Source organism: Azolla caroliniana, unplaced genomic scaffold (genome assembly GCF_043228905.1).
Source record: "Azolla caroliniana isolate FFs.n. ecotype wild unplaced genomic scaffold, voAzoCaro1.0.p SCAF_201, whole genome shotgun sequence".
Taxonomy (NCBI): Eukaryota; Viridiplantae; Streptophyta; class Polypodiopsida; order Salviniales; family Salviniaceae; genus Azolla; species Azolla caroliniana.
In genome coordinates, this window is record NW_028230636.1 from 23,564 (window position 1) to 40,342 (window position 16,779).

The 16,779-nt window shown below is 37.0% G+C and overlaps 2 protein-coding genes across 5 annotated transcripts; one reads left to right on the plus strand and one right to left on the minus strand.

Moving 5' to 3' along the window:
* On the plus strand, positions 1-2,299 carry LOC147848842 (pentatricopeptide repeat-containing protein At2g13600-like). Its single transcript, XM_087338039.1, has one exon. The coding sequence runs from the start codon at positions 185-187 to the stop codon at positions 2,135-2,137; it is 1,953 nt and encodes a 650-aa protein (XP_087194165.1). The 5' UTR covers positions 1-184; the 3' UTR covers positions 2,138-2,299.
* A 643-nt stretch (positions 2,300-2,942) lies between these two features.
* LOC147848843 (uncharacterized) lies at positions 2,943-16,148 on the minus strand. 4 transcript variants are annotated; one of them, XM_087338041.1, is made up of 16 exons: positions 16,024-16,148; positions 12,715-12,787; positions 9,515-9,611; positions 8,881-8,989; positions 7,876-7,959; positions 7,724-7,785; positions 7,476-7,515; positions 7,213-7,389; positions 7,036-7,104; positions 6,781-6,954; positions 6,268-6,363; positions 6,080-6,190; positions 5,937-6,016; positions 5,372-5,662; positions 5,193-5,286; positions 2,943-3,435 (listed from the first exon to the last, which is right to left on the minus strand). In XM_087338041.1, exons 2-16 carry the CDS (start codon positions 12,773-12,775, stop codon positions 3,133-3,135), a joined length of 1,848 nt encoding a protein of 615 aa, XP_087194167.1. In that variant the 5' UTR covers positions 12,776-12,787; positions 16,024-16,148; the 3' UTR covers positions 2,943-3,132. The 4 variants fall into 4 exon arrangements, with proteins under 4 accessions (XP_087194167.1, XP_087194166.1, XP_087194168.1 ...); XM_087338040.1 differs by having other exon boundaries at positions 16,059-16,129; XM_087338042.1 differs by lacking the exon at positions 16,024-16,148 and adding an exon at positions 15,842-15,937.
* Between the last annotated feature and the right edge of the window lie 631 nt (positions 16,149-16,779).

A 16,779-nucleotide genomic window follows, 5' to 3' on the forward strand; every position in this document is an offset into this window, starting at 1 on the left:
GAGAGAAAGAGAGAGAGAAAGAGAACAAACAGAAGTATTTTCTCTTCAGGTCACCTGGACCTTAGAAGAAGTAATGGGGTGAAAGGGTTTGAAATTTAAGGGTTATTATTTAGGATTTAGGGTTAGCATTTTATGGCTTAGGGTTTGAGATTGACGGTTTTGCTTACGCTGCCTTGACCAGGGGATGGTAGTTCTGTCTTCTGTTGAGAATCTTGCCTATATATTAAGAAAATACTCACTAGAGCCATATAAAACCAATGGTTTTCTCCTTTCATTTTACCCTTACCTTCACCAATGTGGCAGAGCAGCTCATACATTGCTCGGAAATCAAATCATGGAAACATTTGGCCAAAATGACTTCAAAAAATTGGCCTCTCCGAATGAATTCTGGTATGATTCACTAATAACTAGTTATATACAAAATGCGCAATGGAAAGATGCTTTTGAACTATGTGTGAAATTGCCTTTGGGTTCTCTATTACATCTAGATGAACGTGCATTTGTTTTCTTGTTGAAAGCATGTGCATCTGTAAGACAGGCAACATTTGGTTGCAGAATTCATGCTCATCTTGGTTCGAAGGAAACCAATATTTTCGTTGGAACTGCGCTTATAGACATGTATGCTAAATGTGGTATGCTTGAAAAAACACGAGATATCTTTGATAAACTTATTGATCGAGATGTGGTCACTTGGAATGCTTTGATTTCTGGATATGCCCAGCATGCATGCGGTGAAGAAGCTCTCGAATGTTATGAAAAGATGCAAGTTCAAGGTATCTCTCCGGATTCTGTAACATTTGCTTGCACCTTGAAAGCATGTGGAAGCATTGGAGCGAAAGTTAAAGGAGCACAAATACATGCTGATGTTGAAAGAAGAGGATTATTTGGTAATATCATCGTTGGAAATGCATTAGTAGACATGTATGCGAAATGTGGGTCACTTACGAAAGCACAAGATGTGTTTAACATGCTTCCTTTCCGTAATGTGGTCTCATGGACAGCATTGATTGGAGGATATGCACAATATAATCAAGGTCAAGAAGCATTGAATTGTTTCGAACAAATGAAATCACAAGGTCTCTCTCCAGATGCTATCACATATGCGTGTTGCTTGAAAGCATGTGGTAGCCTTGGTGCTCTAGACATAGGTACAGAGATGCATTCAGATATTGAAAGACAAAGGTCGTTGAAAAGAGGCCTTCTGGTTAGTAATGCACTTATTGATATGTATGCCAAGTGTGGTTTTCTTGTAAAAGCACAAGAAGTGTTTGACATGCTTCCGATTCGCGATGTAATCTCTTGGACTACATTGATTTCAGGTTATGTTCAACAAGATCAAGGAGAAGAAGCCATTGAATGTTTTGAAAAAATGAAGGTGCAAGATGTATTGCCAAATGATGTCACATTTTCATGTATAATGAAAGCCTGTGGAGCCATTGGAGCACTAGACAAGGGCAAAGAAATACATGCTGAGATTGAACAAAAAGGGTTATTGATGAGAAGCCAACTTATTGGCAATGCTTTGGTTGACATGTATGCCAAGTGCGGCATGCTAATAAAAGCTCGGGAAGTGTTTGAAAACCTTCCTGCTCGTGATGTGGTCTCGTGGACTGTACTAATTACAGGATATGCTCAAGTTGGAGAGGTCAACAACGTTCTTGCCATCTTTGATAGAATGCTTGGTGAAGGTACCAAGCCAAACCTTGTTACATTTGTTGGCATACTTAATGTATGTAGCCATTCAGGTCTTATAGATATGGGGCTCTCATACATTGAAGCAATGAAGAATGAGTATGGTTTAACACCGACTCTTGAACATCATACATGTATAGTTGATATTCTTGGACGTGCAGGGCAGATAGATAAGGCTGTGAGAGTAATGAAGAGAATGCCATCATATCCTAATATTGTTTTATGGTTGACCATACTGGGTGCTTGTAAAAAGTGGGGGAATGTGGAGCTTGGGAGCCATGCTTTTGAACAAGCATTGCTATTGGATGAAAAGGAGACGTCGGCCTATGTTTCCATGTACAACATCTCTATTGAATTCAGCATTCAAGCCAATGCTGAAGAGGTGGAAGCAATGAGATTGACGGGAATAAAAATGGAAGCTCCAAATATGTTGTTTGTGGATTAATGAGATTTTGAATGTCTTTCAGTGGAGTGTCAGAAAAAATTATGAATCCTCACCAATACATAACAAAACTGGTTACGAGTTACATGGTATCCCTATCCCATTCATACTTATCATAAACAAATAAAAGACACCTCATACCTTATTTGTTTAAAAAAATCAATGTAAAAAGGCAGTTTAATGCATCTGATCTGTTGCAAGTATCAGAATAGAACTAAATCTTATTTGGCTTCGAATTTAAATGGTACTCAACCAAAATATATCTTATGGAAGTTTAAAAAAAATTGTGAACTTGGTTTTTTTGTATATATTTAGTAACATGATATTTCCATAGAACTTGGACTAAACAGGAATACACTGCAAAATAAGATGCTTAGATAACAAAGCAAAATAACAAAAACATGGATACCTCCCATATAACTGTGGTTTTTTTTATTGTGTGATAATATCCCATGTGAACAACAATGCAAACTAACCCAGATGTGTCCATGAGAATAGGAAACAGACAGACCCAGCCCTATTATCTCCTTCATATCATATATATTTCAAGTGCAAAAGATATGCATTATCCTTGTTATCAACCTGCAATCTTCCACTCTTCTAGTGCACATCTCAGGTTTGACATTCAATAATTAATAGTTTTATGTACAAGATGAGTGTTAACAAGACCTTTACTGCTGGAAGTTGCCAGAAAACAGTTCCAAGTTACACAAATCACTGCAGCAATAAGGAAAGAATCTAATAATGATTTTTCCCAAAAGAGGGCTGAGTCTTCTGCCCAAATTCTTTTATGTACAAGATGGGCGTCAACAAGATAGATTACAAGACCTTTATTACTGGAAATTTCCAGAAAACAGTTCAAGTTACACAAATCTCTGGAGAAATAAGAAAAGAATCTAATAATGATTTCCCAAAAGAGCTGGGCTGAGTTTTCTTTCCCAATTTCTTTATCATATTTCATGATTCTAATGTACATGGAAAAACAGCCATGATATAAATTACAAGACCTTCAAAACTGGAAAATTGCCCAAAATTGCTGCATCTGTAACCAAACAACTTTTGCATATCTCCGCAGCAAGAAGAATAGAATCTAACAATGCTTCTCCAAAAAGAGCTGCTAAGTCTTTTACTCCTCTCCTTTCAACATCACGTGTTGTTATATGATCAATTGCTCTTGTTGTAATTTCTTCTTTAGAGTCAGAGCTGGCAAAAACTAGCCTAAGTTGCTTTCCCTCTTTTATGATAGAATCCAATAATGATATCCGACCAATATTAGAGCCATCATGCAATTTTTGTGCCACCTGAAATAAAGCTCATCAGCCAAATTTACTTTATATAATAATCTTAGGTTGATACTGATAATAGCTCACAATGAACATATAGAACATAAACGCTGTATACCATTTGTATTTTAGAGAAGAGAACATGAGGCGTGGGATTATGTTGGCTCCTTTCACACTATGACAGGAAGAGAGAAACACATGCTGTTTGAACCAGATGTCTCACAATTCAAAAGACTCATTCACCCTGGGTGGCAGAAGAAGCAATCTCGTGTTTTTTCCTCTACCTACTTTGTGATTCAGTTGAAAAAAACCAATCCTAAAAAAGTTTCGGGGTGGAAGATGAATAAATTTTCTTTTCATGGCTTGTTTGTGTATAGAGAAGAAATTTTCTTTTCATGGCTTGTTTGTTTAATCGTTCGAGTACTATTGTGGTAGTCTCTGGCTCCAACAAGCCCCAATTCCAAGGAGCCTTCAATTCTAGCAAGCATTATTTCACATAAAAGGGAATTTACAAGAGACAAACCACAAAGAGGTTTTAAGTCTTCTTACATGGCATCACGCTCTCCTTGGTTCAGGGCCCCCACGGTCCCGCTCGAATAGCACATTCATGACAACGCCAAAATGGCTTAAAAGAGATCACATCTTAAACTGTTGTCTCATCTTTGAGAACAACTAAACTAAATGTAACTAAATAAAAATACAAGTGACTAGAGAATCCCAATGTCTACACATGTAAGATTCTCAAGTAAAAAATATTGCAATTTTTCCATCAAAAGATTGCTAGAAGAGAGAGTTCTCCAAAGTGAGGGAAGCGCTTCCAATGGCAGGAGATAATCACCCTTTATCAATTGATGACAAGGGTGGTGAGATCATGGTCCATGAGGCCAGGGCCAATGTGCATGACAAATTGCTATTGTATATTCTCACATGTTATTAACAAATGAGTTTCATGCTTAAGCCTTATTGAGGCACTAATCAACTTCTTGGTTTAGATAAGCACTTAAGAGAGGAGAGGTGAGGAAGAGTCTGCCTACATATAGGAGTTCTGTCTAATCAAGATATAGGAGTGTTCATAGCTTGAGAGTGCTTGACAACTCAACCGTTTCGCAAATGAAAGGGTATTCAATGATCTGGCCCCTACATAAGAGAAAGAACTCCAACCAAAAGGAAGATGTGCACTTGGTGTAATAAACCTAGAGACGAATCATGTATGCCTATACACGAGGGCCTGATAATAAATCCATCCTCCGATGTGTAGAAGTGTAATTTATAGTGGGCCATATTCCTACAATGAGATGTTGTGGGGCTGATCCATGTTCTCCCATTATTCAATTTAATAATATCCATGTTTCAGCATATCAACAATGATTATCTCCAAGTTCAGGAAGTTGTTTTGATAGCATAAGAGGCTCTTGGAATTGTATATGTGCACATTGTCTTTGAAGAACATTAAGGGCTGCATATTCATGAGAAAGTCCAGCACAGGCAGCCTCCTGGAAGGAGAACCAAGAAAGAGAGGCCATGATATTTCCCATGATAAAAAAGGTAAAGAGATGAGAGAGAGAGAGAGAGGCTATGCCATGATATACATGAAATGAAGAGCAAGAAAACTTTCTTCGACCTCTAAGTGATAAAAAACCTCCATTATGGTGTGAAAGGACCTTATCAGCAAAGACTTAAATGTTATGCCTGGTGATGAAAAGATAATTCTTTTATAGTTTAGATTCAAAGAGGAACGATGCTTTAATTTCTGTAAGCAATGTAAAATTTTATACCTCCACAATTCTTTGATGCAGTCGCATCACTGACTCACAAAGCTGTTTAAGTATTGACATAATATTCCACAGTGCATCATTTTCAGCTTGCAACCTTCAAAAACATCAAGAGCTGTGTCTAAATAACAGCTCTTATTTGAAATAGCATTACCATTTTGAGAATGGATTTCTGAACATACCTTGCCATACCAAAATCCCCTCGTATTCTAGTTGATTGAGAACCCACATCCTTTGACCAATATTTTGATATCCAATAACTAGAAATATTGCTAAGGGCATTTCCCTGTATTTCACTGTGTTCTTTGAAAGACTCTCTTAGAGTTGGAGCCCTGCTCCAACTCCATTTAGCAGGCACACTTCCTTCATCATTACTTTGTGGGGGCATATTTTCAGCTAGTTTCGGTGTTCTATTTCCCACACTCTTACTCCAAGTTGGTGAAAACAGTTGATCGTCTTGATTGGCAGTGTGACTATACTTGATATAGGGTAAAATCCCAAAAGTGTATATGATTTATTATTAATCAGTACTGTTTTAAGAAGGGCAAAATGCCAAAATACCCTCAACTTTTTGGATGTTTTACCAGAATACTCTTGAGTTTAAACAATTATCAGAATACCCATCTGTAATAAATATTTTAAAACTTGGGCATATTCTGGTAAAAACCAAAAATATTAGTGGTGTTTTGAAGCTTCCCTGTTTTTTGATACTATCATTTGCCATTTTGAGGAAAGTACAATACGCACAAGTGCTGTTCCGGTATTTTTTGATATTCTCCCCAAAGGTTTGCAAGTTCCATTAGCACATTTGCTTTATCAGTTGTAACCTAAACCATGAAAAAATTATAAAAAAGCCTTCATATTATAAGCTGCTATTCACATTTACAAACCTGCAAGAGTTGCTTTTGCAATTCAACAATTTGAGATTTTTGAGAGCTGATTGTTTCCTCATTTAAAATGCCTTTTTCTTCTTGTTGAGCTAAGAGCAAAAGTGCGGCTACCTGATCAATAAAATGCAAAGGGAGAAATGATTAACTACCTGATTAACATGATTAGATTATTTTGATGCATATATTACCTTCTCTTGTAGAGCAAGAGCCAATGCTTCCTTGGTTTCCAGAATCTGCAAGTCAGAATCCTGTTCCGATGCATTTCTGCTGCCTTTGTGGTTCTCCTGAGAAAGCAATATTATCAATCCTCACTTGCTACAGAGAACTGTGACCACGCAAGTCTGCAAACACATCAAACCTCTGAAAACAAATCTCAACTTTTCCTGCATTATAGCAGTCCTGTCTATGTTTCGCATAGTGCAATTAACTGTAAATAGGAATAGGGTAAATAGATCGGCTTTCAGAAAGTTTGGCTTGACAACTTTCCTTTCTATTTTCCGTGTTTAGTACAAAACTTTGAGAGCATTATCAGAACGAGTCGTTTCATCTTCTGGGTGAAATTAAATCAACACTGGAGGAGATCAGATATAAATAAAATGCTCAAAAACTATCCCCACCATGGTAATGTTGCTACTGAAAATCTCTCTATGGAGCAAAGCATCAAATGTGATAGTTGAACAATAAATATTTAGAAACATTACCTCAGAAACATCACCAAGGAAGTCTCTTCTCTCAGACAAATGATTGATAATGCCATTTGTCGTTTGTTGCCTCAACTGCAAAGTTTGAGACAATGATCTAGCACATTCTACTCCTTTCAATGATTTCATCATTTCTAGATGTTGATCTTCCACAATCTTTTTTGATGCAGCTGCCTGAGTGAAACAAGAACTGGTATTTATGTGATTGATGAATATCTGGAGGTATGAAAATCAAAATATGAATATAAAACTCACTTCTTCTAGTTCTTTTTCCAAACTAGATATCAAAGCAATAGATGCCTGATACTTTTCCTGTAATAAAGCCTGCATTGAAACATCCAATAGTTGAAGCAGAATCCAACTACAAAAAGAAGTCATAGAATGTTATTAAAAAGGAGAGTAGCAATAATCATATTTGAACCCTTTTTTTACCATCACTATTTCTCCTTCTTTAACTTGACCATATAGAATCTCTAATTCGTTTCCATTATCTCTATACATCCAGTTATTTTGTGAATCTCCCAGCAAAACCATCGATTTTTCATTATAGCCTTCAAGGTGTTCTAATTCACACTCCCTGCTCCGAATTTCCCAAAAAAAATCCACAACCTACATGACAGTTAGTGGATCACAAAACGTGTTTAGCTAGATATTTCTTTTATAACCCAGAACTGATCCACAAATCTTGACAGTACTTTTCTCAGGTTATGAGCCTCAAATGCCAGTAGTTCCATCCTGTACACATGCAAAAATAAATTAAATATATCTGTACACATGACAATTAGATGTATACAGAAGAATAAGCATGCACATGCATACCATTTTATATAATCAGCATGCATGGCTATGGCTGTTAATGGGGTTAATTGATGAAAAGAGATGAATCTATTATAATAAAGTTACAGGGAAAATCTTTATGATTCAATTAAAGACTTTAAGCTACCTGTCCTCTAACTGGTTTACTTTTTCAGACAACTCTTTCTCTCTCATTTGATATGTTTCCACCTAGCAAACATCAATAGAACTTGAAACTTTAAAACAAATCAATAAACTTCATTGCTGGAAGAATATGCAAATAATTTGATATGATCTAACCTGTAAAACAGCGTTGTCCCTCTCCCTAAAAGCATTTGCAACTTCAGTCTGGAAAAACTTCTTATTATTTTCTAGCTCAACGTTCTAACATAAAACCATGTGATTAGTTTTTTAGGACAACTCAGAATTCATAAATAATTAATGCTTACTATTTTTATAAAAACATAGCTCATATTAACACTACATAAAGTTCATCAGAATTTTTGTATGGCCTAATTCTGAAGTAGAAAACCTAGCAGCATAACACAGAGTAAAACTGTTAATGAGACTTAATAATGGGTTGAGGTGATCAGAAAGCAAGACAAACAAGATGAAGAAGAGAAAAGAATTTTGCGGTCACAAAGACATCAAAGCCAGAAGCATCATGGCTCACTCCTACCTGGACTTCAATCATGGCAAAGATGAATTTGGTTCAAGGACTTAAATGGTCAGAGATGTTTGGGGCTGTTTCTACTAGAGATTCATAGATGTAGATAGTCTCCCCTTCAGAGCAGCCGATCAGCAGGGGCTATAAAAAGATAGGTGATTAGTTTTTTGAGAAGTCTCTGTCAAGAAACTCCATGCAGGCAAAATCATCACCTCATAGAGGGATATTGCTCGACTAAGCAGATTATTTGGAGCACTCCAGATACTTGAGGATACACATATTATCAGTGGATACATCATACCATTGCCCAAGATTGGGCATGATCTCCCAGGCAGTTCACTGTAGAGGACATTGATGTCATAAGGCATCATCCTCTGAGAGCATTCCTGTCCTGATCCACCCACATTCTACCTTTCCTAGATATGTATTTATTTATTTTGTACAGTGTATCATCTGTTACGTGTATCTGCGGTTCTTATATCGTTGTAATATGATCACACGTTACTTACATATGGAAACTACAGAGTTTAAATACAATTTATTTTTCCTTTCTTTTACTTGATATCTATATAATTTACATGGATGAAACTTTTGGATTAATGATTGACAGAAAATCAAGCAATGTTGTAGATCCTTACTTTTGTCTCATAAACCTCCTCTAATTCAGTTTGCAATTGGTCATTTCTCTTTGTGCTTTCATCCAATTTCTGCTTACCGACTTCCAGCTCCAGCTTCAGCGTGTTGATCCTGATGTAAAAAATCCAAACGTTCAGCAAAATAGATTGCAATGTATGAAAGCTAATTCCAGCTGTTGTAATGTAGTTAAGGATAAAGAATTTTAATTATGCCCAAACTACAGCAAATGACTAGAAAATTGTGCAGGTCTCCAAGGATTACTACCCATACACATCTTCATAAGCCCAAGTGTGAGCTCAAACTCACAAATTCCCAAGAAAATCAATCCCCAGAAAATGCACAAACACAAACCACTGACTATTACTGAGAACACAATAGAGAGAAATAAACAGCTCTGATCATGGAAGACAGTTATAAAACCGAAATGCAAGGCAAAACAGAACTCTCATGAAGTTGAATAAATGATTCTTTTTCAAGGTAATCAAGTGGTGAAATTCTTCCTTCCCCTTCACCATATTTTATTGGGAAATTAAGAAGAGTTCTTGTCAAAATAGATAAAAATAACATAAATTTGTATTTTCATCTAACACTATAGTATAAGCAAGGAATAAAAAACAAGATAAAACTATATCTAACCTTCGTTCTTGAATCTGAGAGAGAACGTCAGATTTAATGGACATCCCAGATTGTTGCATACATAGTTGCTCAATATCCAGTTGAAGCTCATCACGCTCTGCATTTTATTAAAATTTTGTCTTTTAACAATCCAACTCTTAAATGTATCAGAGTTTAGATATGTCATTGTTTTCTTTGCTTCAATTTTTTTTAAACAAATTTCCCAACTTTAATTTGATTTTCCATCCTATGAATTTTAACTTCTATACAGTAATAAGAACAAATGGTGTTTACTTTCTGCTACCCTTTTCCTCTTGCAATCCATCCTACTCGTTTTCTACCTTTCCATTACAAACTTTTCTGTTCTGTAGGGAGTAGCCTCCTTTGAAATAGTGAGGCGTTTCTTTAAAGTCTTACTGAATACTAATTCACAATTAATCCTTGAATTTTCATAAGAACTCCATGAAGAAGCTCTATTTCATAATACAGTTGAAAAACTACTTTTTCTTTAGTTTGCAAAAATCATGGATAGAATGGTATAAGGCCATCTACTCAAATTTTAAGAAAAAGTTGAAGCTCAGACTAGTCTAGGTTCATTTTTTATTAAGATTGATTCCTATCACTTCCAGATAATAACTATTATCATGTGACCTTTCAAACTTTAAACGTTCTGGATAAGTCACGCATAGAACCTTCACAAATGAAGGTTGAACACTATACGACTATCATTTTGCCTTGCCACAGCATATTACTTCTTTTCCTTTGATGATTTAGTCATGGGATGTTTAACTTGAAAGGTGATCAATAGGGTGTGCTGTTAGATATAGCCAATGATCAACCCCAAGTTTTCAATTTATCCTTAGATGTATTCTTATAGTGCACATTTTGTGATAGCGCCCCAAATGAGTAGTTGTAAAACCTGATCAAACGGATCAATGAGGTGTCAATGTGGGAAACCATAGATGAGTCAGACAGAATATATTTAGGAAAGAGGGAAGTAGGGTAATGGGATCGACTAGTCAGGTCAACTAGAAGTATATTTTATGTTGGCAGGTTAAGATGTACGTAGTCTTCAAGTATGTGCCATTGACTTTAAGATAAGTACTCTATAGCATTAGCTTATATCTAGGTCATATTAAATCACAAGTCAATAGACAGAAAAGGAATATCCCCACTACTATCAACTAACTTGAATTTGACAATAAGACCAAACCACAGAATATAAATATTCACCCTCTTTTTCTTACACTTAGATGTTGTGATTATTATCTGTGTCAACTGACTCTGTAGTCGACTAGTCCAAATCCCATCTAAGGTTGAAGATGTGAGCACACAAGAGAACTACCATTATACACTACTCTCATATGCAATAGAAAGTTTGTATTGACACATATACATCTCTATGAGTGTAACTCTATATGCCTATCTAGTCGATTCTCAATATTTCCAACATAGTATCAAAGCTGAGAGTTTGATCTAGATTAAGTCTATAGAGGTAGTCGTCTATCACCATAGAGTACAAAGACAGTATCAAGGGCCTGATCCACAAATGTTGCAGTTGCTCCACTACGCATTCACCTGCCTCCATTGCCTGAAGAAAAGCTAGATGGAACCAACTACACTCTATGGAAAGTTCAAAATATCCACCATTTTGGATTCTGAATCATTGGAGACAGTCATGCAACCCACGGGGGGAGACCCTATGCCCATACTGAGATTTGATCCTACACACCTTACCACATCAAAATCTCCAAATGTTGCCGTACTTCGAGCCTGGAAGAGAAGGACTGCTGATGCACGATGTACCATTGTCACTGGTGTATGTGACTCTGTACTAACAGTAGTGCAACATACAACCAAGGCACATGAAGCCTGGAGCATACTGGCCAGCCAGCATGAGATCGGGAACTATACAAGGATACAAAACCTTAAAAATGAGCTCGTTGATGGAGCGAAAGCGGAATCCTTTGTAAAAAGGATTAAGGATCTTCAAGATCAGCTGGCTGCCATTGGTGTAGCCGTATCTCCAGAGGATACGGCTCATCGATGTATTTGAGTACTTCCTTCCAAGTATGATGGTTGGTATTGCAACAACATTGAACACTCAAGTGTGATCCACTCCTTCGAAATTTGACGAACTGACTGCAATGCTGCTTGAAGAGGAGCTTTGGCTGAAGGCAAGTGAAGGAAGATTTAGTGTTTGTCATCAAGAGTAAAGGGACATCCAATTGGAACAATGCCAAGAGGATATTGAAGAAGAAGTTTAATGGAACTGCTATTGTGACAAGGGTCACACTATCAAGGATTGTTAGAAGAATATGGCAGATGAGAAGCACAGGTCCAAGTAAGACTTATTGGAGAAAGCGCAAGTAGGCCAACAATGTCATGGATGAGCTTGAGTTCTCGGTCGTGACTTGAGTTCAGACGATACTCAAGACATTGACAACTCGTGGATACTAGACCATCCCGGCATATGACCAGTAACATGACTGGTACAGCTTTTGGACACGTCTACATGAGCCCATCAATGTTGTGGTCAGGAAGAATGCTCGATGTCCAGCCAGAGGATTGGGAAACATCTCCATCAAAGCAACATATGGTGAAGCAAAGCATATCTCTCAACTTTTGGTACTTTCCATTTCTGCACTGACTAACAGGGATCTTGATGTTCGATTCAAGAAGTCAGGTGCAGCAATAACGGATTCTGACAGCAAGGTCATAGGAACTGGTGTAAGGCATGATAATAGGAAAGTGGAATCTTACTTACACAGAACCCTGTCTAAATATTTGCTATACAAAAATCCTTCCATATGTAAGCTACTCCACCCAATACTAGATAGATCCTGTGTAAAGATAAAAAGTCATTTCAGATAAGAATCTCTTAGAAAGTCAGCTCCCTTGGCAAAGAGTTGCGTATGTTATACAAAAGGAGTCCTGTGTTTCTGAGAATTTACTCTAGTCAGATTAAATATCTGTGCATCAAGTGAAGCTTCTTGATATGTTTGCCTATCTATAAACAACAAGTATCCACTTATCTATAATCAAGAAAATAATGCATGACATGCAAGAACAATTAAAATATGACCTTATGGCTTCTAAGTTTTAGGCTTTTCAAACTTCAGAAAAAGTAGAAATAAGTTTCTTAATAATTTCACAGGTAAACTGATACTTCAAACCAAAGTTCACAATACATATAAAGGGAACTTCATTTTGATGAGCACCTCGTTCAAGCTCAGATATTCGTTTTAGCAAAACTGCAAGGTCAGATGAATTTTCACCCATACCTCCAACTTTCTGTAATAGACAGAACCAAAGTCAAATTCAGTAAAATGCTTATTTATAAAGATGGAGATATACAATAATTACATTACGAACAGCAAGTTGTTTTACTGATATTATATATAGATAGATTCCAGAACAACCAATAACTGATTTCGAAAGTACCTTATACATCTCATAAATTTCTTCGCGGGTAGCTGGCCTAATATAGCCATTACGAAGTGGCATCAATCTCTTAAACAACAATTATGGGAGCAATCCATTGTGTTTAGAGTCCAGACTTAAATGTAATGATTTAGATTGATAGAAAAACTTCTAAAATATGAGCTTTAAAGGGTTATATCTTCCCTATATGACAAAAGTGTCCGCGTAACAGCCCTAGGTGCCACGTATTCTGTAATACAAGCTGCCAGCATACTGCCAACCTACTGCCAACCTAGTATGTAATAAGGGTGGAAGCCTAATTAGCTTCAAAACACTTTATTTTAATAATAGAAGGGTGTCGTGTCTCACCAAGGGATCATTCCTTACCACTGGAGACCATGTGGAGAGTCAAAGACTTATTGTAACATTCTCTTTTTTCGTTCTCTCAGGGCATTTGTACACAAAAACAAGCAAGAGCAACCTTCCAACGCCTCGTGAGGAAGAAGAAGAGATTGTATTTAGCTAAATTTGAAGATCATTTGTATCACTTGTTTCTAGGACAAGAAAGTAAAAGAGCATGGAAAATGTTTAATGAGACACAACCTACCACACAAGTGACGTCACCTCAGGTGTGGCATGAATATGCAAAGGTACAACTATATGATATCTTGGGGCAGTCTCCACTTCCCCACCCACATGAATCCACCTTTTTTACTCCACAAAATGTAGGATGCCATTGATTGGTTACAATTTAGGAAATCCCAAGATCATGATGGATTGGCTGGTGAGCCAATAATCTATGCCCATGACGACATCTTGCTCCCATTGCTAACACACATCTTAATAGAGATGTGTGAAGGTTTCCCTACTAGATGGACGAACATACCATTGTGCGAATCCTCAAGAGTGGAGATAACATGATGCCAAGCAACCATAGGACAATCATGATTGGCCATTACTTGGCTAAACTATATGGTTCAATCCTAGAGTCAGAATTGAGTTTATGACCAAAGCAAAATGGCTGCCATTCAGCAGGACAGACATGCTTTCGGAAGGGGTTCATAACTTTAAATCACATATTGAACCTCAGGATTCTTTAATCTCTTTTTATCTTATTTACTTCTGTTGAAGAACAATAGTACAACCACATAAGCTAATCAACAAAGAACAATCACAACTTTTATTACCCCATCATTCCTATGCATACAAGTCAATCAAGGGCTACACGAATGGGATCCCAACCAAAACATAACAAAGAGGTTACAATAGATCGGGCAATAGCAATTTGTCATGCACGTAGGCCCTGGCCCCACGGACCACAATCTCACCACCCTTGTCATCAACAAATATTGGCCATTATCTCTCACCATCGCAGATGCTTACTTTGCTTCGGAGACCTCTCCATTCTGGATCAACCTATGCTAGCGATCTTTCGAAGTAAAAATTATAACGTAGCTGACTTGAGAATCTTACATGTACCGTTAACAAGATTCTTTAGTCTCTTTTTATCTTATTTACTTTGTTTTTCTTAGTAACATTTATTTATTTTGATTTGTTGTTCTCAAAGACGAGACAACACTTAAGACGTAATCTCTTGTTTAGTCTTGTAGGCCATTTTTGGCCCTTAAAAGACGTTAATCTCTCTCTCTCTCTCTCTCTCTCTCTCTCTCTCTCTCTCTCTCTCACACACACACACACACACACACACACAACTCTCTTTACGCCTACTCATGCTTCAAGTTGATCAGGGGCTAGACAATGGACTCCCGACAAGAGACTACAAAGAGGCTACAATAGATTGGGCAACAACAATTTGTTGTGCACATAGACCCCGGCCTTGTGGACCATAGTCTTGCGACCTTTGTCATCGACATATAAAAAACCATTCTCTCCCACCATCATAAGTGCTCCTCTAGTTTTAGAAATCTCTCCATTCTGGATTAACCCATGCTGAAGATTTATCAAAGAAAGAAATTACAATCTATCTGGCTCAAGAACCTTACATGCACAGATAACAGGATTCTTTAGTCACTTTTCATAACAAGAAATATTTTGTGTGTAGATGCCCCATTTTCAACCACGTTCGAAATATGTATGCTACCTTTCCACAAGCTTCACCGTCATTGGACAAACGATGGAGAAAGCTGACACCGACGATTAAGCCAAATGTTGCTCAAACATCAAAAGCATAGGGAATCAACCCTTGCATTAGAATGCAGGATGAAATGACAATCCCACTTCACTGAACTCTTCCATAGTTCTTTACCTTCACTAACAACCGCACAGGAGTCACCATACAATGTGCAAAAGAATGCTGATGACAAAGGGACAACACAAGTACCAAGATATCAGGGACATGGGCCATACCATCACCAAATTATGGAGATAACTCCTTGCCAAGTCCAATCCGCACAAGGACCCACAGATACACTTGTTAAACTTCGTCATAAAATCATCCCACCACAACAACCAACCGTGGACACGGAATCCAATCACCACTACTCTCATGCATGTTACTTATGCATTTCATGCTTATACATATACATAATATATTATTCTACAACAGTTTCCCTTGTGCTGATCTACATTAACACTAGATTTTCTTGAAAATTATATGCATAGAAAAAACTGACTTCGTTTGCGTTCAAAAATCTTGCTCAACACCTAGGCTATGATGATTTTTATCAGTCGAAAAAATGTTATTTTGTCCTTGAGTACTAGTACGTTGTTTTCTCACGATCTAGCCTTTGAAAAGCCTCAATGTGACATAGATTTCCGAAGAACCTCATCACACAGAAGACCTCCAATCAACCCTAATGAGAAAAAAACAGAGGCATAACAGCTAAACACCAAAAGAACTACATATTAAGGAACAAACGAAAGAAAATTGAGCATGCAAAAGACAATAATGTATCATTCTCTTACTCTCCGTCTCTCTCAGTGTCAATCTCCTTCACCATCTCCACAATTTCTTTTCATCGCGTGGAACGCTGTAATCCTCTCTCTATACAGAACGGATCTCCATTTTCTCTCTCATTGTCTCTCTCATTGTCTCTCTCTCTCTCTCTCTCTCCAGAAAGGATCTTCATTTATTCATACATACATACCTGGTAGGAGGCTATTCTGAGAGCAGAAAACCCACCTCCTTCAATGCAGAATCCACCATCCCTTATGACACTGGCCAAGGATATAGGGTCAATATGTATGTATGTATGTATGTATGTATGTATGTATGTATGTATGTATGTATGTATGTATGTATGTATGTATGAATGTTATGTATGCATGTTATGTATGTTATGTATGTATGCATGTATGTATGCATGTATGTATGTATGTGTGTATGTTATGTATGTATGTTATGTATGTATGTTATGTATGGATGTATGTATGTATGTTATGTATGTATGTATCCTTAGGGCAAACATTTTAATGATACCCATTGCTTTCCTTTGCCATGTACATGTAGGTGAGTATATATTATAGATATATCATATACCTTATCCTTGATGTGTCATATGCATGCATACATTGCATGTGTGCATTATATATGTGCCCATTCTGTTCTGGTACATATACACATATGTATGTGTGTTTTTGTGAACTTGAGGTCAATGAACAATTGTTTATGGAGTCTCAATCGTGTGGATCTTGTATAATTTGCTTCTTCTACACTATGTTGGCTACTCTAGCAATCTCTCTATGTTTGCTATGCTATTCATTTTACATCCATCAATTCCCAATTCTTTGAATGTCTATAACATGGCCTAGTTTCATCTTAATATATCTACTTATCACACCTATTGGTACATTTCAACATAAGTGCACGAGTATTTTACATGTATGCATATGCATATCGTTTA